Source organism: Solanum dulcamara, chromosome 8 (genome assembly GCF_947179165.1).
Source record: "Solanum dulcamara chromosome 8, daSolDulc1.2, whole genome shotgun sequence".
Lineage (NCBI taxonomy): Eukaryota > Viridiplantae > Streptophyta > Magnoliopsida > Solanales > Solanaceae > Solanum > Solanum dulcamara.
In genome coordinates, this window is record NC_077244.1 from 73,806,750 (window position 1) to 73,834,191 (window position 27,442).

The 27,442-nt window shown below is 34.1% G+C and overlaps 4 protein-coding genes and 1 non-coding gene across 8 annotated transcripts; 3 read left to right on the forward strand and 2 right to left on the reverse strand.

Annotated features, from left to right (window-relative positions):
* The first annotated feature begins 1,671 nt into the window (after nucleotides 1-1,671).
* On the forward strand, nucleotides 1,672-1,744 carry TRNAA-UGC (transfer RNA alanine (anticodon UGC)). Its single transcript has one exon. It is a non-coding gene; the product is annotated as a tRNA-Ala (tRNA).
* Nucleotides 1,745-2,790: 1,046 nt separating this feature from the next.
* LOC129900711 (G2/mitotic-specific cyclin S13-7-like) lies at nucleotides 2,791-5,802 on the forward strand. Its single transcript, XM_055975731.1, has 9 exons — nucleotides 2,791-2,924; nucleotides 3,553-3,694; nucleotides 3,878-3,932; nucleotides 4,062-4,286; nucleotides 4,370-4,495; nucleotides 4,632-4,880; nucleotides 4,972-5,133; nucleotides 5,224-5,405; nucleotides 5,490-5,802. The coding sequence occupies exons 1-9, from the start codon at nucleotides 2,885-2,887 to the stop codon at nucleotides 5,632-5,634; spliced, it is 1,326 nt and encodes a 441-aa protein (XP_055831706.1). The 5' UTR covers nucleotides 2,791-2,884; the 3' UTR covers nucleotides 5,635-5,802.
* Nucleotides 5,803-6,345: 543 nt separating this feature from the next.
* LOC129900712 (molybdopterin synthase catalytic subunit) lies at nucleotides 6,346-8,000 on the reverse strand. Its single transcript, XM_055975732.1, has 2 exons — nucleotides 7,880-8,000; nucleotides 6,346-7,159 (listed from the first exon to the last, which is right to left on the reverse strand). The coding sequence occupies exon 2, from the start codon at nucleotides 7,148-7,150 to the stop codon at nucleotides 6,587-6,589; it is 564 nt and encodes a 187-aa protein (XP_055831707.1). The 5' UTR covers nucleotides 7,151-7,159; nucleotides 7,880-8,000; the 3' UTR covers nucleotides 6,346-6,586.
* A 1,135-nt stretch (nucleotides 8,001-9,135) lies between these two features.
* On the forward strand, nucleotides 9,136-16,414 carry LOC129899408 (cyclin-dependent kinase C-2-like). Its single transcript, XM_055974367.1, has 12 exons — nucleotides 9,136-9,476; nucleotides 10,906-10,987; nucleotides 11,075-11,165; nucleotides 11,623-11,652; nucleotides 11,782-11,891; nucleotides 11,997-12,069; nucleotides 12,159-12,279; nucleotides 12,374-12,491; nucleotides 14,350-14,489; nucleotides 14,596-14,653; nucleotides 15,241-15,311; nucleotides 15,427-16,414. Exons 1-12 carry the CDS (start codon nucleotides 9,367-9,369, stop codon nucleotides 15,941-15,943), a joined length of 1,521 nt encoding a protein of 506 aa, XP_055830342.1. The 5' UTR covers nucleotides 9,136-9,366; the 3' UTR covers nucleotides 15,944-16,414.
* A 2,477-nt stretch (nucleotides 16,415-18,891) lies between these two features.
* LOC129900925 (transcription factor GAMYB-like) lies at nucleotides 18,892-25,953 on the reverse strand. 4 transcript variants are annotated; one of them, XM_055976008.1, is made up of 5 exons: nucleotides 25,144-25,953; nucleotides 24,788-24,865; nucleotides 23,213-23,543; nucleotides 19,473-20,481; nucleotides 18,892-19,393 (listed from the first exon to the last, which is right to left on the reverse strand). In XM_055976008.1, the coding sequence occupies exons 3-5, from the start codon at nucleotides 23,540-23,542 to the stop codon at nucleotides 19,245-19,247; spliced, it is 1,488 nt and encodes a 495-aa protein (XP_055831983.1). In that variant the 5' UTR covers nucleotide 23,543; nucleotides 24,788-24,865; nucleotides 25,144-25,953; the 3' UTR covers nucleotides 18,892-19,244. The 4 variants fall into 4 exon arrangements, with proteins under 4 accessions (XP_055831983.1, XP_055831981.1, XP_055831984.1 ...); XM_055976006.1 differs by having other exon boundaries at nucleotides 23,213-23,575; XM_055976009.1 differs by lacking the exon at nucleotides 24,788-24,865.
* Between the last annotated feature and the right edge of the window lie 1,489 nt (nucleotides 25,954-27,442).

Here is a 27,442-nt window from a genome sequence, read left to right on the forward strand (position 1 = left end):
ATCCAAATAAAATTAATTATTTTTTAAAAATTATATCAGATCAAATATAAACAAGTAAAAATGAATAAAATATACCGTAATTAATAAGTAGGTATGGGAAATAAAATGCTCCCGTGTAAGTTAGGTACATGTCTTTTCTTTTTTTAGTAGAAAGTTGGGTACTGATCTTAACTTTGGGATAACACATTAGGTACATATCTTAAAAGGGATGATCATAAAATATAAGAAAAATAGTTAAAATTATTGTCTCACTATTTGAAACATACCTTATATATTTAACTATCGAATCACATATACATATTTAACTATCGAATCACATATACCCCTTTTAAACTAAATGTCAACTACTCACCTATATGGCATCCTGTAAAAACATGCACATAAGCACCCAAATGTTAAAGCCCCGACTTCTTCCCCATTTCTTCAAAAAAGCTTTTTTCTCCACTAATTCATTTTCTTCTATCTGTCAATTTGGTTCTATTAATTCAAATAACAGGGATAGCTATATTAATGAGTCTGATGGGCAAGTACGCATCCGTGAACCTCCATATTTTGCATCAGATTTACAATTTAGTTATTTACAAATCCTTTAGGTCAATCATAAGGATGTTACTCACACAGAGTATGTGAACAAATAATGAAAACTAGAATATCATCGTCAATCATACATGAGAACCGAGACATTACACAACTTTCTCTAATTGTATCGATCAGAGATATTAATGTGGTGGTTATCACTGAGAAGATGCTGAATTTTGGGTTTTTGAAGGTTCCGGTGAAACCTTGAAGGCACCCATATTGTGAAAGATCTTTTTTTTTTTTAAGAATTGAAAGAGAAGAAAATCCTTTAAGCTAATGGGTGGACAATAAATAGGTGGAATTGAGGAAAAAGATTGAATCTGATAGGTGGAAACACCCTCTGCCAAAAATACAAGGTAAGGCTGTATACAATAAACTCTTGTGGTTGAATACTTTCTCGAATCCTGCGCATAGCAAAAGCTTAGTGCACTTGGCTGCTTTTTTAATATATAATATTATACATTGGTATGTAAGAATAATGCTAAACAAAGTGTATTAATAATGCTTGTATTAATTATGTAGAGATTATTTCTTATGTATTGTTTGATATAGTGTATTAAAAATAACATGCATTGCATAATTTATTCGAAAATATTTATTTATAAAAATACCATCGACAAATATGGTGCAAAAAAATGTAAAAAAAAAAGTTTTCAAGGGCAGTTGAATCTTTAACTATTTTAATGCATGCATTAAAATCCTTAGCATTACTAATATCATGAATTTTCATGCATTAATAATACATATATCAATGCACAATATACAAGAACCTTTACTGCATTAGCATGCTTAAAGATAAAACTGTTCCTCAAAATCTTTTCTGTATCCTTACCCCCACATTTGTGAAGAGTATTTTTGTAAACAAATAATTTTTTTGAGAAATTATGCAATGTATTATTTTTAGTACATCAAACCAAATACTACATAACAAATAATTTTAACGTAACTAATATCAACTTTACTAATATATCATATTCAATGCTATTATTATACACCCACCCCATCCCCAACCCCCCCACCCCCCACGATCCCTAAGTGTCTATTAGGATTTAAGTCTGCGAAATGGTTATTAAGTTAGTAAAGTACAGAGATGGGGATGTAGCTCAAATGGTAGAGCGCTCGCTTTGCATGCGAGAGGTACAGGGTTCGATCCCCTGCATCTCCATTTGTTTTAAGAGTCTGTCTCTACCTTTTTTTGTTTTTTTTTGATAAAATATATAATTTCGAAGAATTTGAATGTGCAATTAGTTGTTGATAAAAACTATATCCACATGATATAAATCTTAAAAAGAATAAAAAATAGCATTTTTTTTTAAAAAGGTTTTTTTACCACAAGAACTCAATCAAAGGAAAGATGCAAAGAAATTACGTACTCATAATAAAATATTTAAGTTGTTAGAGATAGAATATTTTTATTTACTTACTTATATTTTTAACATGTTGGAATGAGTTGTAGTTTCCGTTGATCCATTGATATTGATTTCATGGCAATGGGGGGATTCCAATATGAAAAGTAACACACAAAATAAATTAAGGAACGAAATATACATAAAAATAATAATACCTTATATATAAAGTTGTAATTTTTGCTAAAAAAGTTTTGAACATTTTTTCTCTCACTTGGCTCCAACCCCGTTAATTCATGGCATTCCGTTGCTATAGTTTTCATGATGCAAAGCGAAGTGTATACAAGAACTTTGAGATAATTAATGATTTTTTTTGTGGAAAGAGGTTTACAAAATTAATTAAACAAAGAATATATTAAAAGGAGAAAATTAATCATATTAAATTTTAATTTTTTTAAACAATAATTAGATTATAAAAATTGTTACAGAATCTTTTCACCTATTATCTCTTTTTGTGACAATTTTTTAGTAAAAATATCTCTCTTTTTACTTACAATCTATGAATTTTTTATATCACGATTTAAAGATTTTTTTTTTTAGTAAATCAAAAAAAATTATAAGAAAGTATTAAACCAATGTCTAAAATCTTCTAGATTTAAACGATAATTCAAGAGCTAAATTTGCAGAACGATAGATTTGTGTAAACCAACAGATTATTACATACAACATCCAACGCTGAGGAACTGCCCAATCAGATCCATCCAACGCTCCTCATTTCAAAGCTAAAAAATATGAAAATTTGACCGTTAAAAGTACGTTACCCACAGTATAAAACTCTCAAATTAACCCTTCTCTTTACATTCACAGTCTGTGAAAACCAAAAAAATTCCATAGAGAAAAAAAAAGATTTATCAGAGATAGAAAATATCAAGAAAAAAAATCTTCAGCTGCTTCCAAAAATGGCTAACAGAGACGCAGTTCCAAAAATTTTACCCAAAGGTGATTAAAAAAATGGTCTTTTTCGACACCCCTTATTGTCAATTTCTTCTTCTTTTTTTTCCTCATATAGAGTCAATTTTGAGGATTCATATACCCAATTACTAGTTGTTTGTTCTTGATTTTTCATTTTCTTGGATTAGTATTGTAAAAAATTATTTGAGGTTTATGTTAATGCAATTTTTTTTTGAGTGAATCTTGATTGATCATGACATGAGCTAATTGTTTAGATTCTTGATCACTAGTAATGAAGTTCTGGAGAGTTGCTAAAGCTGCATTTTTTCCTTTTTATGATTCGTTTTACTTTCTTGATTACATTGCTATTCCAAGTCCGAATAAAGAAGGAAGATTATGAAAGGTTGACAAAATAGCTATTTGAATTTACTTTGTTCATCTCATTTATCCGCACTTTTTCTTGCGTTGGATTGGTATAATTGTTGTTAGAAGGACATTCTTATGTTTAGACATTCTCTAGCTGTGATCTCATATTACAATTATCACCATTTTCCAGATGTGTCATTTAACTGTTTTACGTTTGTTCATTGTCATTAGATAATTCATTTCTTGGCCAAGGTTGTATATTATAAGTGAGTTTAGAATCTTTACTGATATGTGAGTTTGAATTATGTAGTAGGAGGAGGGGGAGAGGTTAAAAAGAAGAATGGACAAGCAGATGGAAGAACTAGGCGTGCTTTGGGAGATATTGGAAACCTTGCCACTCGTCCTGCTGTTGGAGCAAAGCCTCAAACTAAGGTTTCTCGCCCCATCACTAGGTAGAATTCAGTCACTCTCTAGGCCAACTTCCCTTTTAGCCCGACAAACAACTCAACATTTTATGCATTTTGGCTTATCTTGTATAACTGATCCCAATTTTCTTGGGATTGAGGTGTAGTTGTTGCTGTTGGTTTTATCCTGTATATGCCTGTGTAACTTGAATGAGAAATTTCACCATTCAGGAGGTCTGCTGCCCAGTTAGTAGCAAAGGGACAAGAACCAGTGCAGAAGAACAAGGTAATTTCCTCATTATCTGTGTAAATATTAGTTCTTGAAAAAGTTTTTCCTATTAGGAGTAATATTTTCTGATTTTAGTTCTTGAAGAACCCCTTTTCCAATTGGCTTGTGGTTGTGGTTTGTTTGTAGAAGAAGCCTCTTGTAGAAGTAACTAAAGGAGTTGCAGCAAGGAAAGTTGGTGTTCCAGCAAAAGCAGAAGCTATTAAAAAGGATTCTGTCAAAGCAAAAGCTGGAACAATTACTGTTATATGCCCTGATGAGGATGTGAAAACCATTGAAGAGATCCCCTTGAATGAAAGAAAAGTAAGGAAGAGTGAAAAGACTCTAAATTCTATCCTAACTGCGCGAAGCAAGGTTGTCTTTTTACCTCTTCCCTTTGCTGTGAAAATGTAGTAAGCTAGATCTGTATATAGTGTTATTGACCAATTATCTTTTAGGCTGTTTGTGGACTCTCCAACAAAGCAAGAACGCAGATTGTTGATATTGATGCTGCTGATGTTGATAATCACTTGGCTGCTGTCGAATATGTTGAGGACATTTACAAATTTTATAAGCTCACAGAGGTACGGTGAAAAACATCTGTCTCGGTGTCCACTTTAATGTAACGAAATAGTTTTGTGACTTTATTGTTATAGTAGAAAAAGTTCAGTTACCGTTCGTAAAATTGATCTTGTTATTTTGATGATTTGGCCGATTCAGGACGAGAGTCGACCATGTGATTACATGGATTCACAGCCAGAGATCAATGCCAGGGTGAGAGCAATTCTTGTGGACTGGCTAATAGAAGCACACAAAAGGTTTGAGCTGAGGCCTGAAAGCCTGTACCTCACAGTTAACATAATGGACCGTTTCCTGTCAGAAGAGACCGTTCCTAGAAGGGAACTTCAGTTACTTTGCATCAGCTCAATGCTTATTGCCTGCAAATATGAAGAGATTTGGGCTCCAGAGGTATAAAAATGAAGTATTCTGAAAATATGTTAAATCTATTTAGTTCAAATTTATCATAATCTCTGATTATCTGTTATGTATGTCTCTGCAGGTTAATGACTTCCTAACCATAACAGACAATGCTTATGTCAGGGACCAAATACTTCTAATGGAGAAAGCAATCTTGGGAAAGCTGGAGTGGTATTTAACTGTTCCAACGCCATATGTCTTTCTGGTTCGTTACATTAAAGCTGCAGTTCCATCTGATCAGGAGGTATTGTATTGATCTGTTCTCAATGTGAACTTTCTGTTAAGCAAATGAAGACTGGTTTAGCTGATACGCGTTCTCTTTGTTGGTTTATAGATGGAGAACATGACATTTTTCTTGGCTGAGCTCGGGCTGATGAACTACACTACCGTGATATCCTACTGTCCGTCAAAGCTTGCAGCTTCTTCTGTTTATGCTGCTCGCAGTACTCTCAACAGGAGCCCTCGATGGACTGGCACTCTGAAGCACCACACCGGTTACTCAGAAGACCAGCTGAGGTAAAGCACAAACACTTGTCATTTAGGATTGGTGACTCCAAAAATGTATTAACTTACTTGTGTTATATGTATTGTTTGAAGCAGGGAATGCGCAAAGCAATTAGTTAGCTTCCACTCTGGTGCTGCTGAAAACAAGCTGAAGGCAGTTTATAGGAAGTTTTCTAGTCCAGATAGAGGTGCTGTTGCCCTCTTGCCCCCTGCAAGAGATGTTCATATAGGAAGTTCTTGAACAAAGATTGTGAATGTGTGAAGTCAGATCATGTCAAACTTTATGATTTCTTATTTTGAAGTCTGGAAAATTCCTACTTTTATATGATTTACTTACTAGTAAAGTCATGGCCCTTTTAACATTGTATGGTTCTTGTGAATATTTGAATGTTGAGTGACAGTTTATCCATTGGTGTCAATGTACCACTTTTATTCTACGGCTCACTCACATTGTTGTATTCAATAGGAAAATAATAAACCATTTGATGAATCTTCCACAGAAGAGGAGTTTCCAGTGAATGGAACATTGACAAATATGAGAAAAATGAAATGAAACTCATTTTCTGGAGAAGGTTTTTTCATAGTACACTACAACATGTTCCCAAATTTTCATTAGACTTAGGCTCTTTATTCTCTTTCATGAACATATATATGCAGTAGCCTCAAAAATAGCAACTACCATAGTAAGCTCTTTATACATGGTAGGTAGCCTTCTTAAACTTCATGGTAAACATCCCTGAGGAGAAATCCGCCCAATCATGATAGTACAAAGTAGTAGTTCGGTGTATATTACAATCTAATAGTATATCATACTGTTAAGAATGGTCTGGCTCTATACATAAGGCTTCTCAAGCAAAATAAATTGGAGCTTAATGTATGAATTATTCAACAATTCTTATTGCTGTGACAGGGGAAATAGGCAAAAGGAACTCGAGAAAGTAGATTGAATTGATTTAGCTATTAATGGGCAAACTTGTTTAGTTATTTGGGAGCACATTATAGTATGTACACATACAAGAAACTGCCTTCAGCTACAAATCTGTTGTGCTAGAGCGTCTTATAGTCAGTATTGCACACACAACAAAAGAAGAACAAATTAACCATTTCTTTGTTTTCAGGCATGTTTAAAAGTGAAGGGGCTTGAACGAAATACAAAAACATGTGCTTCAGAACTACCTACAAGAATCTGCAGATTAGTCATTGTCTTTAACCTTCGTCCCACAGCAGCTCTTTCTCTCGTGAGCCTCCACTTTCTTTTTACCACAGTAAGCGCCACCTTGATCATGATCATGTGATGCCTTCCCAAGATCTGGCATCCTCTCGATAAACTCTTTATTCTCTTTCCACACCTCTCCATTTGTATATACCTCCTTCTTCCATATTGGAACTGATGCTTTAAGCTCATCAATCAGAAACTTGCAAGCATCCAATGCATCTGCTCGATGGACAGACGAGATTGCAACAAATACACTAGTCTCTCCAACAGGAACAGTACCTAAGCAGTGAGCAACTGCTATCGAGTGGATATCCCACGATGATCGGGCAGACGAACAGAGAGATTTAAGACAACGTACTGCCATTGGAACATATGCTTCATACTGTAGCTCTAAGACTTCTTTACCATCAAATGTATCACGCGTTGTACCTGCAAATGTTGCTATAGCTCCACATTTTGGAGAACTAACATAACCAATATATTTATTGAAGTCTATTGAGCTATTCTCTTCCAAGATCTCAATGAGATTTCTATCAGCCATTTGAATCACCTGTAATTCCAAAAAAAAACACCTCAAAACAAAAACAACTAGGCTTCAATTCCAAAGAAGTTGGGGTTTGGTAATATGAATCCTCATTATCCATATCATGTTATTTAACCTCACCTCAAATCCAAAAAGTTTTTCTTAGTTGAACTAGAAACAACTAACATTCAACTATACCTTAAAACAATCAACTTCAGCTCATGATCTTGGATTACAATTCTCAAAGACCACTTTCATGAACTCCTAAATCCAACAAATTGCAATTTACTCCCCCCGTCCCAATTTATGTGACTCTTTTTGCCTATCGATAATCAATTTGACTGGTCTTTGAAGCTAAACTGGATTATATCAACCAAGTATTTTTAAGACCTAAATTTAAATGTTCAAAAACTATACAAAAGGTACTACATAAGTTATTGGCACTAAAAGAATACATGTTGAATTCTGATCAAAGTTCACATTGTTTGAATCTCGACAAACAAAGGGTGTCATATAAATTGAGACAGAAGGAGTAATCAAATAGTCATGGTAGACAAAAAAAGTATAATTTGAGATGTTGGTATCATAAATCAATGTCTCAAGTCAACTCATGGCCAAGTGTCTGAGATTATAGGAAAATCTTTGCTTAATTGATTTCAAATACAAGGATTTGAGATAATTAACAATTATAATCATGATATACCATATGCTTAATCGAATTTAAAGATTGAATCTTTGAAAACTTACCTATAAAATGAAGCGGCTGGCTGGCTGGTGGCTGGTTGTTGAAACCGCAGCTTTAGTTTGGAGCTTATCTTTCTGCTGCAGAGGAAGTTGACAATCTTTGGAAGAGAAAATGACAACAATGATCCCTTAGTTTTTGTAGTAGGTTCAAAATGGTTCCTTAAGTATTAATTATGCAGTTTTGATCATTTAACTTTGTTAAAAATGAACAATTTTGATTTCCTCTGATATTTATCAAACTTTAATGGTTAAATTTTATAGAAAGTGTGAAAAAACCCACTTTTTTTCTACAGAATTTTGAGATTGAGGAGGTCCACGGGTTGGTTTAGATAAGGTGCTGATCAAAATTAAAATCAAATTAACTTAATTAATTTTTAAATTATGAAAATTAAATCAAATCAAATATAATAGACATTTATCGATTTGGTTATTATTGATTTTGGTTTGGTATAGTTCGGTTATTAATCATACATAACCGATTCATCAAAAAAGAATAAAAGACAACAATTCATTCAAAAGAAAAAGAATTATCCTTGTGTCATACTTGGATCTTATAATTTTTATACCATAACTCTATTTATGTTTGACTTCTTGCTGATTTTGTTATCTAACCCAATATACTAAACAACATAAACTTAATGAATAATGCATAAGTTACAGATATTGCTACAAATAAAAAATGCATCATAACTGACTCAGCGTGGATCATTTTTTACTTAAAAATTTGTTCATAAAAATAATATATTATATATATAAAAATATGTATATAATTTGTAAGTTCAATTCAATTATTTCTTTAATTTTTTTGGAACAAAAATCAAAATTAAATCAGATAAAAACAGATTTATTTAATTAATTTAGTTCCTTTTTTTTAATTTGAATTGATTCCTACCCAAATCATGAACAACTCCGTCAGATTATCAAAATCATATTTTTTGCATTTTGATTGGAAAAAAAAATAATGATTTTTGCTTATGAACTTATTTTTACAACATAAAAATACACCTCAATTTTTATTTTTTTATTTTCCACTTAATATTCGGAGTTCGTAAAATTTCTATTAAATTCCAATCAACATTGCAGGGCCCATTAAAAAATGATGCTCTTAATAAAATTTTCTCACTAACCATCAAAAACCGAAACCTCTAATTAAAGTAAAACAATTTGCACAATAATAATGTTGGTCACCTCAACTGTTGTAAAAGTGTATATATATTAGGAAAATAACTATAGCCTTTACTGTTTTCACTGTTGTTCAACTTCCAAATATCAATTGTGCCTTGTTTCTTTTTTTCCTTTTTCAGATTCCATATAATTCTTTTCTTGAATTTAGAGTCCTCCAAAACTGCTTGTTTTTCTTCTTATTCCCGATTCTTGATTTGATCTTCTTTTAATTTAAGCAAAACCCTAGTATTTTCTTGCTGAATTATACGGTATTTTGGAGGAATTGAATCAGGAAAAAAGAAAATTTAATTGGAGATCAGTCAGAGATGGCAATAGCTGCACCAGAACAGCTTAATCTTACGGAAGCTCCAACTTGGGGGTCTAGAACCGTTGATTGTTTCGAGAAATTGGAGCAGATTGGTGAAGGCACTTATGGGTCAGTTCTTGTATTTTGAATTATTTCTTCTATATGTTGTGTGTGCTTTTACTTGAATCGAGGGCCTATCTGAAACAGTCTTACACTGGATTTGTTGTTGTTGCTGTAGTGTGTGTGTGTTAAAAGACTTAAAAGTTATCACTTTTTTGTTTGTTTAATGAAATGGGTCTGAACAGAACGGAATGAATACATAGGATTTATATAAGTAGACCTCAATTATATACCTGAAATTCTCTGTATTCAATATTTCATTGATTGTACTAAGAGAATTTGAGGATTAGGACTCTGTTTGCTGTAAGTTATAGTCTTGGGCTACGTTTGACCTTTCACGTGTATTCGTTTGTCCAGAATTAATTGAAAATTTGAAACTTTATGTGGAAAATGTAGGTATTTAGCAAATAGAAGACATTTGGTGTTTGTGAGCTCCTATGATGCTTAAGCTCTTCAAAAATGTAGCTGGGTGTGTGTCGGATCCTCCAAAAAGTAGTGCATTTTGGAGGATCCGACACGGGTATGGCAACAATGTTGGAGAGTCCAAGCAACGCAGGTGAACTCAAAAGTTAGTAGAGCAGGATTTTAGCTAATAGAATGGCGGAAAAAGAAAATTTAGTTTGAAGGTCTCATTTTTTGGCTTATAGTGTCGAAGACAACAATTTCAGTTCAAAGTTATCAGCTTTTTGTATCTCATCAAAAGAGTAGATTAGTTTAAAGGTCTTATTTTTTTTGGCTTATAGTGTCGAAGACAGAAAATTCAGATCAAAGTTCTCAGTTTTTTGTATCTCATCAAAAGAGTAGCTCATCTCTTTTATAAATAAGCGGAGAGGTAACTCAGAAGTTGTCTTAAACTATCTACGTCATGTCCATTTTGCAACTTACACCAAAATGCTGAAAGAGAGACTGTTATACTTCAACTCATATATTCTCCTTTTTTGTCCAAAACATCTTTAGTTCCTTCATTTCCATACTGACCACCATATACATGCTGGTATAGTTTCCCAAATCCTCTTCTTGCCTTCTCCAACTCTTTTTTCTTGTCCAACCAAATAAGTCTTCCTTCACTGATCCTGGCATAACCCCCTTCACATAACAAATGCTCAGAATCATCTGCCATAACCATATCACTGCAGGGCAATGTATGGGTCACAAATTTTCTTTTGAATGTTCTGGAAGAGAAGTTTGTCATTGGCAAGTGTATAGGTGGGAACATGTACTTTGATGTGCTATACTGTGCCTCTGAAAGTGGATATGATTTTAATAAAAATCAAAAGGCAAACATGGTTGTTAGATTCTAAATGGAGGAAGTAGTTAGTTAATCCATTTTTGTAGTCTGAACTGTAAATGTAGAAAAAGGATGACTACCTTAACTGGTGCTCAACAATTTGTTCATTAGATGTACAACTGTTAATGTGGCATATCTTTTACCTTGCAGTCAAGTGTACATGGCAAAAGAAATTAGAACAGGGGAAATTGTTGCTTTGAAGAAGATACGCATGGACAATGAAAGAGAAGGGGTGAGCTTCTTATTTTAAATATGATTTGCATTTTGTTAGTTCTTTCAAACTCTTCTTGCTGAAGCTTTTCTTAACTTTCTTATGCAGTTTCCAATAACTGCTATACGTGAGATTAAAATCTTAAAGAAGCTGCACCATGAAAATGTGATTGACCTGAAAGAGATTGTAACATCTCCAGGTAGGAGTTGAATAATATACATGCTTTCATCTTGTGTCATTTTTATTTATTAACGGTCCCCTTTTTACGTGAACTGAAAAACCACATACAAAAGTTACTTGTCCTTTTTCCTTCTTACGTGCTCTTTTTATGGTTTTCCTTCAGTAATGAAAAAAAATCGTACAGAAGTTTCTGCCTTGCAATTGCATTGCCAGCAAGAATTTTTTTACCTTATTAAACATTTCTCATCTTTTCCACAGCAAATGTATTAATTGACTGTGATCTTCGTCAATATCCAAATATATTCAACTATGAAACAGAGCTAAATTGCAAAAAAGGTCCTTTTGATATCAGATTTGACATTATAAAAAGATTCAAATAGTTTTGTGAAAGTTTAGTAATTATTATGTGTCCTTTTTTGTTGTTCTTTATTTTGTGGTAAAAATCCTGTGAAAGTATCAATTTGTAATTGTTGCAGGTCGTGAGAAGGATGAGCAAGGAAGGCCAGGCAAGTGTTTCTAAATTCAGTTTTAGTTTCATATTGTGCCTTCACTGCTTCCCCAAACCCCGCGCCTGATGTCACTTCTGATTTAATTGAGTTTGTCATATTTGAAGTAAACATATTCTTCATTTGCAGATGGTAACAAGTATAAAGGTGGAATCTACATGGTCTTTGAGTACATGGACCATGATTTGACTGGGCTTGCTGATCGTCCTGGAATGAGATTTTCAGTTCCGCAGATTAAGGTAGCATAATTTGGCACTAACAAGTCTGGTAGCACTGCTGGGCAAAATTAGATGCTTGAAAGAAGAGAGTGAGTAGGATGTTGATATTCACTTTATTTTTTGCAGTGTTACATGAGGCAGCTTTTGACGGGACTGCATTATTGTCATGTAAATCAAGTACTTCATCGTGATATTAAAGGTTCGGTTTAGGAAATTCATGCTGATTTTCTAATTTCAAATTCTCTAAGTGTGGTGATAAATGATAAAGGCTTCTCCCTTTCCTTGTAGGTTCCAATCTTCTGATTGACAACAAAGGCAATTTGAAGCTTGCCGATTTTGGGCTTGCTCGATCCTTCTCAAATGATCACAATGCAAATCTTACAAATCGTGTGATTACTTTATGGTACAGGTATGATTTGTGGGATACCAATCCTATGGGATAAGCTGAATTTCATTTTAAATTCTCTTTTTGTGTGAGTGGTGACTTGTGGTATATCAAACAGACCACCTGAGTTGCTTCTTGGGACCACAAAGTATGGTCCAGCCGTTGATATGTGGTCTGTTGGTTGCATCTTTGCTGAGCTGCTTCATGGAAAACCAATCTTTCCGGGGAAGGATGAGGTAGCTGATTTTTTCTGTTGGTTAAATGTCCTAAATCTTACAAAAGTAGTGAAGATGTAAGCTTTTAGTCTAACTAAAATGCACTTCCTTCAGTATTCTTGGCCTTACAAAGACTGTCTATGGTCTAAGGAATAATAGTAACAGCTTGTGCTTGAAAAGAATTGTGATGGTGATATTTGCCTAATGTATGCCCTTTTTTTTAGCTTTGGGGGGTTAAGTATGTACGTGGCTGCAGGGGCGGAGCTATGTGGTGGTTAGGGGGTTCGCCTGTACCCCCTTCGTCGAAAAATTACACTGTATATAAGGTCAAATTCTGATTTTATGAGTATATGTATTAAAATGAACCCCCTTAACTTCAAAGAGAAACTTAGTTCAGTGGTTAAGGGGGTTCAAAGTTTGCTAAAACGTTTGGGTTCGAATCCTATTCAGAGCATAATTTTGTCCTCTCTATTTTTCCCTCTAGAAAGTTCCTAAGATGGACTCAGCTTTTGGGCTCAAAATTTCAACCCAATAAAAAAGTCTCATTATTTTTGGGCTTAATGTGATAGCTTTATTTTTCTTCTTTTTCATTATTCTTCTCTTCTATGTTATTTCTCCTTCTCAATTTGCCTTGTTTAAATTTATTAGACACATTTTTTTTTATTCTTCTTATTTCTATTGCTCATTTTATTTCTTCGTAACTCTCTTTTCATGTACTAACTCGAAGAAACTCATTAAAACAATGATGAATTGTTATTAAACTTGAAACTGAGATAGAGAAAATATTTATATAAAATAAAGCAGATTAAATTTAATCGAATGAAGAAATTTTAAAATCATGAATATCCTTTTAACAAAATCTATTTAATTGAATTTTATTTCTTTAATTTCATATTATTTCTTTCCTATTTTTTCCAAGTCTATTCTAGAGAGATGGAAACTAAACTAAACGTATTTGATTTATTCATTATTTGCCTTTTTTTTACAAAAACTAACCTAGTAAATTAAACTAAATGAACTAAAAAATCGGCGATGCCATTTATTTATCTTCTGAATATGCATTATAATATTAATAACTCAATCCTTACCTCTTTTTATAGAATGCGATTTTCACCGATTCAGAATTTAAAAAAAGTTCAAAATAAAGTAAAACATTGCAAAATTAATACAAATTTTTTTAAGGCGGCTCAATGAGCAGTGTAAAAGTAGGAAGAAACACCAAATGCGGTATGACAAGGCAAGTTAAATTTAGTGGGTTAAGGGTAATTTTTCCCTTTCCCTTCTCCATCTCGCTCTGTTTTTCATCGTGTAAATTTCGCATGCTTAGTTCTTCATACTTTGAACCCCTTTCACAGAGATCCTGGCTCCGCCACTACGTGGCTGGTATTTCTTTATGTATCACTTCTGGTTGGCTGATGGTGTGCCTGATTAATCATGTGGCTTAAGACTGTTCAAGACAACTGATTACTTCTACACATAATTTGTTGCATCACTTAGATTTAAATAATCACCGTCGGAGTTCTTTTATGTTTGAGCTGTGGTGTACCCGCTTATGACTTGTTTTAAAGATCTTCATTCTACACTTCTTTTTTGATAGGAAAGGTAATAGATCTTCATTCCACACCTGTTGGCCAAGAATTTTAAAAAACACTTAACATCAGTATCTGCATTAATCCAAATTAGTTAGGATTTTCAAACTTCCTCGTCACTTGTGGAGCTTTAAAGCAAGACCTTGACTTGTTTGATGTTTCGTGTATTTTAACAATTTTCTCTTTCCCAAATGACCTACTTAAAAGCAGTACATGTGTGAATGTGACTTTAGGTTGTGTTGAATTTCTAGTGTGCTCAGGTGAATAACCCAGTTTTACATTGATTTCAGCCAGAGCAGCTGAACAAGATTTTTGAGTTGTGTGGCTCTCCTGACGAGGTTAATTGGCCTGGAGTTTCCAAGATTCCATGGTATAACAATTTCAAACCATCAAGGCCATTGAAAAGACGTCTAAGGGAGGTTTTCAGACAGTAAGTAAAAAGTACATGATGTGCTATAAATGCTCTAGTTCCACACTATAGTTATTGGTATTGAATAGATTTTCATGTATTTATACTCTTGCATCTCCGGATTTAGCTTTGATCGACATGCTTTGGAGTTGCTTGACAAGATGCTGACCCTTGACCCGTCTCAGGTATCAGTTTCTGTGGCATGTATGGCATTCTTATGCTTGTTCTAAGTAGTGGAGTACAAGACAATGTTGAAACTCATATTTGAAAAGGTTTATTCAGATGTTCATGTGTCATGGTGCTCTTTAGACCAAAGCTAGCATGTAGGTGCCAAGTTCATCACATTTTCTAGTTTATGTTGTCACTCCTTTCAAACCTTGTTTTTTGTGTGTATATGGGGGGGCATCCTATCTTTAAAATTGTGGACCGAGTGGAACTTACATTGATTTTGGGCTTTCAGTGCCACTGATGACGCTAGTAATTGTGCCATTACCATAGACCAACATGGCTAAATCTGGAAGTCAACATTCTCCAATATCACCCCCACCCCCACCCCACCCCACCCACCCAGAATCTGCTCGTGCGATTTGTAACTGTCAACAAATTGAAGTGTGAATACCCTGCAGTAGTCTCGTTGCATGAGCAACTGCTATCAGTGAACCTTAAAAATGTGTGGTTATCTATTCCAATGTCAATTGTATGTTAAGGATTAATTCTTTTGAATGATGTCGATGTCCCACTGACTTGCTTTTTTACTTTTTGTCTTGTCAAGAGAATATCAGCCAAGGATGCACTTGATGCCGAGTATTTCTGGACTGATCCATTACCATGCGATCCAAAGAGGTATGTCTTTCTAGATAATCGTTCTTCCTTAAAAATATCAAAAAACGTTCCTCTATGAATTCCGTATATGTTCTAGTGAGCAACTTTGTTAATTAGGACTTATTTGCTTGAGCAGTTTGCCAACCTATGAAGCTTCACATGAGTTCCAGACAAAGAAAAAGCGACAGCAGCAGAGGCAGCATGAGGAAGCAGCTAAACGTCAGAAACTGCATCACCAGCAGCAGCATGGTCGGCTTCCACCGGTTCAGCAGTCAGGGCAAGGACATACTCAAATGAGACCAGGGCCAAATCCCTCAATGCATGCATCCCATCCTCAGGTTGCTGGCGGACCTAGCCACCACTATGCAAAGTCTCATGGGCCTCCAGCAGGAGCAGGCAGATATCCAGCTGGTGGAAATCCTTCTGGAGGATACGGTCACCCTACTCGTGGCCAAGGTGGAGCTTATGGCAGTGGTCGATATCCACCTCAAGGAAGGGGTACCCAATATGGTTCAGGAGGAATGCCAGGAGGTAGTGGTCCCCGGGGAGTTGGAGGCACAAATTATCCCCACGGTGCCCCATATGGGTCGTCTGGTACTGGACGTGGCTCAAATGTGAATCGCAACCAACAACAATACAATTGGCAGCAGTAATGCTTCATTCCTGCTACCAATATGGTAAGCAAAATGTGCAATCTATGTGAAATAAAAAGAAGTGAACTGTGGATTGGAATATCGCGCACTTCATTGATTTTCTGATCCACCTCATGCATGGCAAGAGAAGGGAGGCAGCGTGTGGGAGGGCATCGAATGAACCTGTTTATATGGAAAGTTGTCATGCTGAAGGTAACGTAAAATATGTATGTTATGTTCTATGGACATTGTCTTATGTTTCTATCCACGTCCAAAATTTATTTGTGAACAGAACAACCATAAACTATACTCTGCTAAGGAGCACTTATTTCATCCATTTGTGGGGAATCTTCCTTTTGTTTGAATACTGAAGTTTACTCCTATGCGAATCATAAATTGAGATCCAAATGTGTAACAGCTCTTTTATATTTGTGAGCTGAATTAATTGAAAAGATGAGCCATATCGCCTGTAAATATTTCTAGACTTCTGTAGATTGTCATGTATTTTATGGTATAATGTGTATGTGCGCGTATTAAAATCAAACGCCGTGTTACCAATTGTTAGGAAAGCATGAACTAAAGAACTTGAAATGTTGCAAAACTGGGCAGGGAATCCTCTCAGAGGACTGGAAGAAGCAATTTGAGAATTTCAAAGAGGAAGAACAGTGAAGATTTATAGTAAAGAAAAGTGTGTTGATCATAAATTTCATGAATGCAATGTACAACTAACAACATACACTGTAATCCCACAAGTGGGAAGGATATGCGTATGCATATCTTACCCTTTTGTGGGGAAATGAAACAACAGGTAAGAAACTACACAAAACCCACAGATAGTGCAACGCTCGGCTACTTATTACCCTTCTATCCTTATCCTTAAATCTCTCTATCTAGGGTCATCTCCTCAGTAAACTAAAGATGTGTCATGTTATGTCTAATCATCTCCCCCTCTCAAATTCATCTGAGCATCTTCATCTTTGATACCTTAATTTTCTGAATGTGTGCATTCTTAACTAAATCAACACTCTGCTTCATATAACAAAGTAGGTCTAATCACCAATCTATAGGACTTATCGTTTCTCTGCTACCTTAATTTTCTGAGTGTATGCATTTTTGACTAAATCAACTCTTTGTTCCATATAACAAAGTAGGTTTAACCACCATTCTATAGAAATTATCATTAAATTTGGTGACACGTTCTTATCACACAATATCCCGGACGCGAGCCTTCATTTCATCCACCCCGCTCCAATATGATGTGCGACATAATCGTGAATTTTCTCATTACCTTGAAACTCTCTCTTAAGTATAATTTGTGTATCGATTTTCACTTCCATCTATGCTTCATGCATCGCCACTGAACATGTACTCCAAGTACTCTGTTTTAGTCGTGCTTAACTTGAAACCTTTAGATTCTAGAATATGTGTCCAAACTTTCAGTCTATCATTAAATCTGATACGTGTCTCATCGATTAATACTATATTATCTGCGAATAACATACACCATAGCACTTCTTCTTAAATATGGTGCGTCAATTCAATGCACAAGTCTTGTGTTTTTATAAAAGGAATCTTGTCTACTTTTTGCAGAAATGGAATCTTACTACATTGAAAATCCCAGGTTGGCAGGAAAATCGACTAACTTCAATGTTATTCCATCAAATCTACTACTTAACAATTAGATATGACATCACATAAGAATGCTTTATATGGAAACAATATTCACTTTAATAATTTTGACGATAGAAAACTTTGTCCATAAGTGATGATGAAAGAAAAAATCTAACACCTTTTTAGTATAAGTATTCTGTTTACTTTCATAGGTTTCCTTCGTTATTAAAAATTATTACTCCTTTCCTCTTTAGTTTATGTGATTCTATTTCTTTTTTTTATATATAATTATTGTTTCATAAAGGATGATATCTTTTTAAATTAAAAAAATAATTTAACTTTATTTTACCCTTAATGACACGCTTTTGTAGCCATACAACTGTAATTAGATTATCCCTTGTTTTTTTATGAAAGTTCAAAGAAATGTAATGGCATTTTCATGACCACAAGTTTCAAAAATATTTTCCTTTTCAACTCTGTAGTTTTTTCCATGGTATAACCATATCGGATTTGGAACTCATCAGCTCTTCGACTAATTTAAATTCATTTTACGTCTGACTCTTTAAGGAGAAACACTCCACACCAAAAAAAGAGAATCATTTCTTGAACTCGAACACGAAATCTCTGAATGGAATGACCTCAATCAAATAGCAATTGTGATGACGTGAAAGGGTCTACAATTATCATCCCAAAAGATAAGATGACGTTAGGAATTGTGAGCACGTTAACTGAAGGACTTACGTGAACATTTCGCCAAAGGGCTTAGCAAAAGCATTCTCATATCTAACTCTAAGTTGCCTTTTTAACCTTTTCTTCTTTTTTTTCTGTGAGAAGTTTCACGTTGGAGGTAAAGCAGATTGATATTTGAATTAGAGTCTGACTTCTTAACAAAAGCGACTTCATACCCAACAAGACAAAAAAATAGTTACCTACAAATACCGATCTACTTTATTAGATACAATTTCACAAGACTTTCATTAACTACACATCTCAATTAATCGACTATATCACAATCACAAATTCATTGCATCCAATAATTAGGAAAGCAATTATAGAGCTCATGACATACATCCACATCCTAATGTAAGTGTAAGAACAGTGAGTAAACATTAGTCCCTGCTTGATATCGTTGCCTTCATGAACCCATTGTTTCCGCTGCAGACTATCTTTAAGTCTGCATTGATTCCACAAAAAACGTGCGTCTTCTAAGACAACTTTTCATTACCACATTCAATCATTAAGGTCTGGGGCTGCCTGCAACCCTCTATCATATGTCCAATATAACCCAAAACAGAAAGTAAACTATTCATTTGGAGGAAAAGGGAGTATAAGAGAAAGCAACACTTCAAACTCTAATGTCACTTCTCTCCCAGCACAAAGGAGATGTGTTGCATTCGTGGTCAAACACAATGGAATTGAAAGGCGGGCAATTTAAAGCCGCATACAAGCAGTATTTTGTGTTTCAATATCTAAAGACAATCTAACATAAAAAAAAAATATTACAGTCTTCTATAGTCGTTTAATAGCTGACACAACAATCAAAGTTTGCATCACAAAAATGTTTGCAAGTCGTTAAAAGTACCATAATCTTGTTGAGCTTATTGACTAGATGATAGACTTGGCATCCCGTGCACAATAACCATATGTCCACAGCCTTGACCTGATAATGTGGCTAACAGAGTATAATCATCAAAAAGTTCAGAGCCATATTTCAGTGCCAGATGGGTCTTACAGTGTTTTGCATATAACCAAAACAATTGGATTCAAGTAAGTAGTCTGGCCTGGAAATGATCAGGTTTGAAGGGTCGTCCTTCCCATCATAGGGTCCGAAATCAAACTTCTCCTGCTTAACCTTGCAAGCTTCACCACCATAAAACAATCAAATTACATAAACTATATGTTTTCAACTGTTAGAAGTTACTATAATAATCAGTCTCACCTGGCATTGTCACTAATTGGGGCTCCTCTGATGAGCTTCCACTAGTAGGGGTGTATTCACTAAACACCGATGCAGCAGAATAACCTAAAGGAGAGATTGGATCACCATATGTTTCCCGTTCAGTCTCAATGAGATCAGGACATAAATTATCAATCACATCACCAGAATTCTCCTGGTGCAAGATACTCTTTGAAGCTCTCATAGTTTGTGATTCATAAAGTACAGCGTCCAACAGACCGCTGTTCCTAGGTGACAGATTGCATGATTCAGTATGCTTAGTTGGAGGGGACTGAATTGAAGTGTCGACAGACTGTAGTGAAGGAAGAGGGGAAGAGAGTAAGCCCCAGCTTGTCATCGGACTTTGGAGTGAAGGGAGCTCGAGCTTCTTTGCCCATGAGGGCTCTGAAGAAGAGGTGTTGCCATTTAAAAAGGCATGGCTGCCAGGAATTACACCCAAGGATGAGGGGTGATGATCAGATATTAAATTTTGATTAAATGAAGATGAAAATCCCATGGGCTGAGCAAGCAAAGAACCACGATCCTGATATTGATGGCAGGTTGGAAAAGAACCGTCATTTTTTGATGGAGAACAATCACCATTTAAACCAGAGAACAGAGATTCTGAGCCTCGTATACGCTTGGCTGGATGCACTGTTGAGAGGAATGATCGACTGTAATAAGCAGAATTAAGACCCTGTGCCAACAGGCTTCTTCCAGGAATATCAAGTATACCACCAGTGGGAATATCAAGAAGTGCTGGTGGACACAACTGCTGATTGAACTCCAACCTTTTGAATTCCACTGCTGGAATCTCATAATTGTTCATTGGCAAGAAATCGGGATATTGTGTATCTACAGAGGAAACTGTACCCAACTCCTCATTTTGTTTGTTTTCGCTAATCGATTGAAAACAAATATCTGGAGGGTAAATTGGCAAGCCTGCACGCTGACATCTCTTTATTCTGGTATTCCAGTAGTTCTTTATCTCATTATCTGTGCGCCCAGGCAACTGAAAAGAGAAGAATAGGGTCATTAGAATTTAAACAATAATGAATGGTATACCACAATATTTCCAATTTGATAATGTGATGAGGTCACAGTTGTTATTTTAGAAACTCGTCTGAAATCCATAAAAGATGAAGAGCTAAATGCACTGATAAAAGAGGGGAAATCCACATTTCTAGTCCAGGAAGAACATTATTCAAACATGCCCATACAAACAAGTTCTACCAAGCACAAAGCACTATTTATATCTGGCTACACACATTGCGGAAAACCACCTAAAGCAAAATCATGTGCACCTTATGACGAAACAATGGACTTGGAACACCACAAAAGCCTCAGAAGAGTGGAGAGATTTATCACAGGGTCCCAACAATGAAGCATTCACTATGAGTACTTTTCCTTTCTCTATATTATACCCTACCTTTTTTACTCACTGGATCAAGATAGTTCCTATTCCATGTCAGGAGATTACTGCCAAGTGTAATATTGAATTATATAAATAGTAATTGATATGTTAAGACAGAGAAGTCCCTTGTGATATGATGAATCCCAATGAGCCAGACACTTTTACGTCTTGGTTTCCGAAAACTTATATGATTAACATTGCTAAGCTCTACATTCATATCATAACACTTCTCACCATGCCATGACTAGTCACATTTTCACCACTCAGTGTTAAGAATGATGACATATCAAGAGTTGAAGAGATGCAAGAAGAGTACAGCAGACGACAGCTAATCAGAAAGTACTGGCTTTACTCCCAAGAGAAACAGCACAATGCCAATACACAATAGCGCTAGAAACTACAAGTATGCCACTTCATCAACAGTACAATGAACTTCTCAAATGGACATACGAAATAATATCATAGTATTTTAAATTTGATGTCCTGATCAGGATCTAAAGCAGAACCCACATCCGTCATCAAATATAAAATCCAATACATTAGAAAAAAGAGAGGTTTCATAATATATCATAAGCAGCACATACCTTCGGAATATCTAGACATATAGCTCCTAAATGTCAACTAAGGTTATGGATAACTGCTTGTGGAAGTGGATAAGTTGGAAAAATGAAACCAACATCTTTGTCTCCACTCCCACTTTCTTTTCGATTAGTTGCAAAAATATTATTGTCCCCACTATCGGGGGTTGAGATATAGTTATAACTTATATCACTAATTACACTAGTATTAACAAATATTCACCTTTTTTGCACATGTTGTAAACAGAAAAATAAGGAAATAAATGAAAAAACAAACTGGCCAACACCTAAAGGGAGTTGCCTTGGAACATTTCTTTCAAGAGAGGCAGGCAAGAGGATATACATGTCTCTTCTGCTTAGCCTATTGAGCAATGAAGACTGAGAAAGGTTTTATATTTATAAATAATGGAGCAATAGCTTGACAAAAAAATAGATGGGAATAACACAATCCAAGCTAAGTCGCCCGTTTTGAATCAATAATCAGGCATACAAGATTCACTTTCCCGTTCCAACCAGATGGACCAAGCATCCAGACCGGTTCTAGAAAAAGTACAGTTGACCAGCTTGTCTCCTATGTTAGTGGAATTACCTGATCACGGTCTTATACTCTTACAACCAAGAATCATTGAGGATCAGATATAACTTCAAACAACTCCCCAATATTTGACGACAAATAGCAAAACGAAAGATAAGAAGTTCATAGAGCTTATTGACAAACAGGAGAATACAAATATTAACAAACAGGAGAAAACAGAAAGGAAAAGATAAGCATGTCTAATGTTTAAAACTTGCAATAAGAAAGGTTTCCATACATCACACCAAAAAATTAAGAACAGGCAGATAGCACATAATAAGAATACAGACTGCACGAACATTGATTGCTTTTTCTATATAGCAAGCTTCCTAGACATCACACTTGAAAAAACTTGCAATAAGCAAGACTCCTAGACATCACACTTGAAACTTGATTCAAGTTAGCACTTTTCCTTCTCAAAAAAACAAAAACAAAGAGAACTTGATTCAAGTTTTGGTTCCTATACGTTGATTTTTTGAAAGGTAAGTGACATCACACTTGAAAGCTTGTAATTGCTTCTCCCAAAAGCAGAATAATTATCGACGACCATTAAACATTGTTTGGGAAGTGCTAATATTGATTGTCAATCCAAATTAGATTTTGAAATTTAATGGAAGGTATAGCAACCAGCTAAAACACATAATTGAAATAGAATTTAAAAGTAAAAGGATGGACAATCATTTCCCAGAAGCGTGAATGTGTGATTATAAACTGGTGTTCAGATTATTTAAGGGCACATACAAAGCTTTTAAACTAGCACAATTCACCAACTTTAGGAAATGAAATTTCAACGGCCCTCTATATAATAGCAATGCGTCAAATCATTTCAAGACAAGGATCTTCTCTTTTTTTTAAAATCAAAAAAAGCTTTACATATGAATGTTTTGTTACTATTTTTTTCTTCCCAAGAAAGTAACTCACAAAATTTCCATAAAAAGATTTGAGTATATTAATTGTAATCATGTAGGTGAGGCAGAAAGTTAAACATAAAAACTTTGCTGTTTTACCAAAATTTATCTTGAACTGTCAATTTAACCAAATTCTAGAGAATAATTTAGCTAACATAATAACATCTGATCACATTTTGGATTTTATTATAAAATTAACATATGAGGAGAAATAAGCCATTTGCATATATAGATGGCAATGACAGATCAGATCTTCAGGTGATACAAACCTCAGCAGCCATTCGTGCCCATTTGTTCCCCATCTTAGCATGCAGTTCAATTATGCGCCGCTCTTCCTCAGGAGTGAATGCACCTTTCTTTAGATCTGGTCTCAGGTGATTGGCCCACCGCAAACGGCAACTTTTACCACACCGAGCAAGTCCTGAGTGCTTTTGGACAGCATTCCAGTTCCCCTCACCGTGTTTCGTGACGTACTCCACTAAAATTGCATCTTCTGCAGAAGTCCAGGGGCCTTTTTTTAGTGGTAGACCTCCTCCAGTATTTCCTCCACCACAAGCTTCTTCGACAGATGGCGAATCCATCCCATCTTGTGATGTCATCCTGTCATCGCTTTCACTTGTCATACTCATATCCTAAAAAGTTGAAAAAGTAAACAATAGTGACGGGGATGTAAGGGATATAAAATTGTTTGTTACTAACTAAATCAAGGGAAGTAATAAGGGCAACACGTCCAAGAGGAGTGACATCATTCACGAAAAAGCCAGTTGAGCTTACTATAAAAATGAGTTACAATGAAGGAACTGCCAATCTTTAAAAGAAAGATTGAGATTCTTAAATAATAGTAACAAAAATGGAAAAATATTTTATGATGAAAAACGAATAACCTATTCTGAAATTTCCCAGGGTACCAAACTTCTAACCCATCAGATCACCTTATCACAACCACCAATTGAAGTGGCATAATAAAAATCTGGGTACTTGTAAGGATCCTGATGCAAGTCATAGCATAATCTTTGTGCTCTTTTTCTACACAAAGACATCCAAGCTTCCACACAAATTATAATTAAGCAAACATTTAGAAAGAAACTCAAAATTCCCAGTTTATCAGCCTCAAAAGTTTGAAAAGTCAAATGTAATAACTACAATGTGTGCAAATGACACAAATTAGTGCTGCTCTAAGAAATAAGGTAAAAGGAACTTCCAATATTAACAGTTTAGGGACTTCCGCAACACCAATAATGAAGCCCCTACATCTCAACTCGATAAAAAGACTTGTCATTTTGAGACCAGTCAAAAATCGTGATATGCATAAATTAATTCCAAAAAATACAGCCTATTCTTGAATTCCTGAACACATAATTCAGGGAACCTAACTTTTAAAAAGCCATCACATCACCTTATTACATCTAGCTGCCAAATAGTGTGACACAACAACTTCTTGAAATAAAATGAAGGAAATCTGCCGAGGAGAGGGTTCAAGTTCTTTATCTCCAAATCAATCAATCAAATACCCCTTAATCCCATACTCGTACAAAGAAAACACTAGCTCAACATCCATCTGTACAAAAAAAGTAATGATTTGTCCGAAAACTCAAGTAAATATATACTTTGTAAGCCGTATAGCAACTGAACAACATAAAGAGAAGAATATCAACCAATCATTTAGCTTCGAATCGACCAACAAAATCAATAATTTTGCTGATAACGAAATCAATGAACATAGGGAACCTCGTGAACCAATTGGCACTGGTTTGCAAAACTATTTATGAGTAAACAAAGATCAGAATAAACAATAAACAAAAAAAAGCTCAAAATGCACACTTTTATTAGATTCCTCAGCTTACCTCAGCTTAAAAATACTGAAATGTCAAATCCAATGTGTGAAAATGCCTCAAATATTGTTGATATATGTCATCAAATGACTGTAAAAGCAATATACAAATTAACAAATAAGAACCCTCCAACCCTCAAATCAATAAAACTTATAGTATTAACAAATAAAAACCCTCCAACCCTCAAATCAATAAAACTATAACAACTAAAACACCAATCAAATCATGATATATTTCCAAAAATACAAATTATCATGATGAATAAATGCTTAGCATTTTAGCAATTTAACAGCCCTAACATGACTGGAAAAAAAAAACATACAGTAAGCATAAACACAAAATTTACATTTTTTGCATTTAATTTTTACCTGAATGAAGAAAGCTGGTGAAGTTGCCCAAGGACTCTTTGAAGTAACTGGACCACTACACAGTTCCTTCAAAACTCAGAAACACTAAATAGGATTCAATCTAATTGAACCCAGAAAAAACCCAAAAACAAAAAAAATGGCTTAAACCCTCCTCAATATACCAAATCATCAAAAACCCAAACCCTAAATATGGATCACGCAAATATGAACCTCAAATTCATCACCAAAAATCCCAAACCCAGAAACTCAAATGTGAATCCAGAAATGGGGTACAAGGGGGCCAAAAAAAAAGGTCACTTTTTTTTCGAAACCCTGCTTATGGGTCGGTGAAAAAATGAAATGGGTAGCAGCAAGATCCACTTATTTTTCGAGATTTTTAACAAAAACTAAAAAAAAATAGAGAGAGAGAAATATAAAAGGTGACAGTCAGCTGAATATGGAATTTCAAAAAAAAAAAGTTAAAAATGAGAGAGGAAAACAAAAAATCAAAATAGATGGCAAAAGAAGAGGAAATATAGAAGAGAAATATGAGGAATGGCTAACACCACAACACCATTTAGATTAAAAGGGGAAAAACAAAGCAAAGAAAGAAAAAAGACTGAAGCAAAGAAAGTTTCTTTTTTCTGCAACTTTTTTTCCTTTTTTTTTTGCTTGATTTATTGGGATCTTTTTCTCTTTTCCCCTTTAACTTTTTTCCGCCATTTTCTCTCTTTTTCTCTCTCTAGTCTCTTCAACAACTACGCGTAGCAATGGGCAATAGCACTTGTGAAGAAAGATTTCGAAATTTTCTAGACAGAGAAAATCTTGGACCAGCTTGTAACCAAAAATTAAAAAATATTGAGATTTTAACATGTGGGGAGTTTTCTTAATAAATTAAGTATTTATTATTCACTCGTTTATTTTATGTGGTGGGGTTTAATCATTTATATTCATGGTTAATGAATTAATTAATCTCTGTGGGTTTAAAAGAATTAACTACTAAAGTATTAATTACTTTCTTCATTTCTTCATTTTATTTAAAATGAGTGAATTATTGAATTTTTTTTATAGTTTAAAATAAGTGAATTGTTGTTATTAAAATTTTCTTTTATTTTTGACTCTTATTTACATTTTCTAGGTGATAATTTCAAGAAAACTAATTGTTCATATTTATGATTCTTCGTTAAATTATTTATATCCTAAATGTTTTTTCTTAAAGGGTGTATATTGCCTCAATAGTTTACTTATTTTGAAATGAAGATAGTACTATTTTAATGGATGTTCATTTTTATTTATTCAATTTAAAATATTAAGAGATAATATATCACTTATTTTTTAATTTACTTTTATAATTAATTATAATCATTTCTCAATGTAATAGATTTATTATATTCCATGAATGATGTAGCAAAATTGTCATTCGAGTTATTATTTCTTAAAGGGTGTTAAATAAATAAAAATGGATGAAGAAAGTAATATGCATTTGGTTTGATTATTTATTTATAACTAAATGATTGAGCTAGTTGTAGAAATTATGGGACCTACAACATGACAATAAATGGGTAAAAATAATTGGAGTTTCATTTATTATTCAAGAATTTTGTTGTTTATGATTTTTTTTCCTTCTTCATGCGAGAAATAATTAATGATGTACCTATTTATTTTTTATATGATTCAAATATTTACTCTATTAGTTAATATAAAATTTGGCAATTTATCTTTCACACATCTCGAATTCTCAATTTATACTAAAAGTATTTATAGAGAAGTAAATCTCACTTATCAATTGTTTATGAATTCTGTTTGATTGTTTAATACTCATTTATAAGTGATAACTAGGTGAAAATATAATAAATTATAAATAACAAAGAGATATAATAAATGCTAAGTTTTTGTAAAATAGTTAGTTCAATAATTCTGTAATTTAACCTTGAGAAAAAATAAATGAAAAGTTCTACATTGGGGTGTGAAAGAAAATTTAATGTTCTAGAGTTTTACTAAAAGATGTGTTTAATTATTTTTGGAATGTTTGATGGGGGATAAGTGGTTAATTTAATATAGTAATCCTATTTAATTAAGGAGGGGTGATTAGAAAGGTAGAGTTAATTAATTAATACATACTTACAAAGAATGATTTTAATTAAGCAATAATTACCATGAACAAAGGAAGTTTAGTGAAGAGTGTGTTTGATTTAAAAAAGGAAAGTTTAATAATCCCTTTAGTCACACCAAACTTACCCCACTTGGGGAACATAGTCAGAAGAATATAATTAATTACAATAGTGCAGTTTAAGTCTTTTTACATTAATTAATACTAGTA

Coding starts and splice junctions, on each gene's coding strand:
- LOC129899408 (XM_055974367.1), top strand. CDS start 9,367: ATGGCAATAGCTGCACCAGAACAGCTTAATCTTACGGAAGCTCCAACT. Junction 9,477..10,905: donor ATTGGTGAAGGCACTTATGG/GTCAGTTCTTGT, acceptor TTTACCTTGCAG/TCAAGTGTACATGGCAAAAG. Junction 14,490..14,595: donor CTAAGGGAGGTTTTCAGACA/GTAAGTAAAAAG, acceptor CTCCGGATTTAG/CTTTGATCGACATGCTTTGG.
- LOC129900711 (XM_055975731.1), top strand. CDS start 2,885: ATGGCTAACAGAGACGCAGTTCCAAAAATTTTACCCAAAG. Junction 2,925..3,552: donor TCCAAAAATTTTACCCAAAG/GTGATTAAAAAA, acceptor TGAATTATGTAG/TAGGAGGAGGGGGAGAGGTT. Junction 4,496..4,631: donor AATTTTATAAGCTCACAGAG/GTACGGTGAAAA, acceptor TGGCCGATTCAG/GACGAGAGTCGACCATGTGA.
- LOC129900712 (XM_055975732.1), bottom strand. CDS start 7,150: ATGGCTGATAGAAATCTCATTGAGATCTTGGAAGAGAATAGCTCAATA.
- LOC129900925 (XM_055976007.1), bottom strand. CDS start 23,572: ATGAGTATGACAAGTGAAAGCGATGACAGGATGACATCACAAGATGGG. Junction 20,482..23,212: donor GGGCACGAATGGCTGCTGAG/GTTTGTATCACC, acceptor TTCTCTTTTCAG/TTGCCTGGGCGCACAGATAA. Junction 19,394..19,472: donor CCAATTAGTGACAATGCCAG/GTGAGACTGATT, acceptor ATGGTGGTGAAG/CTTGCAAGGTTAAGCAGGAG.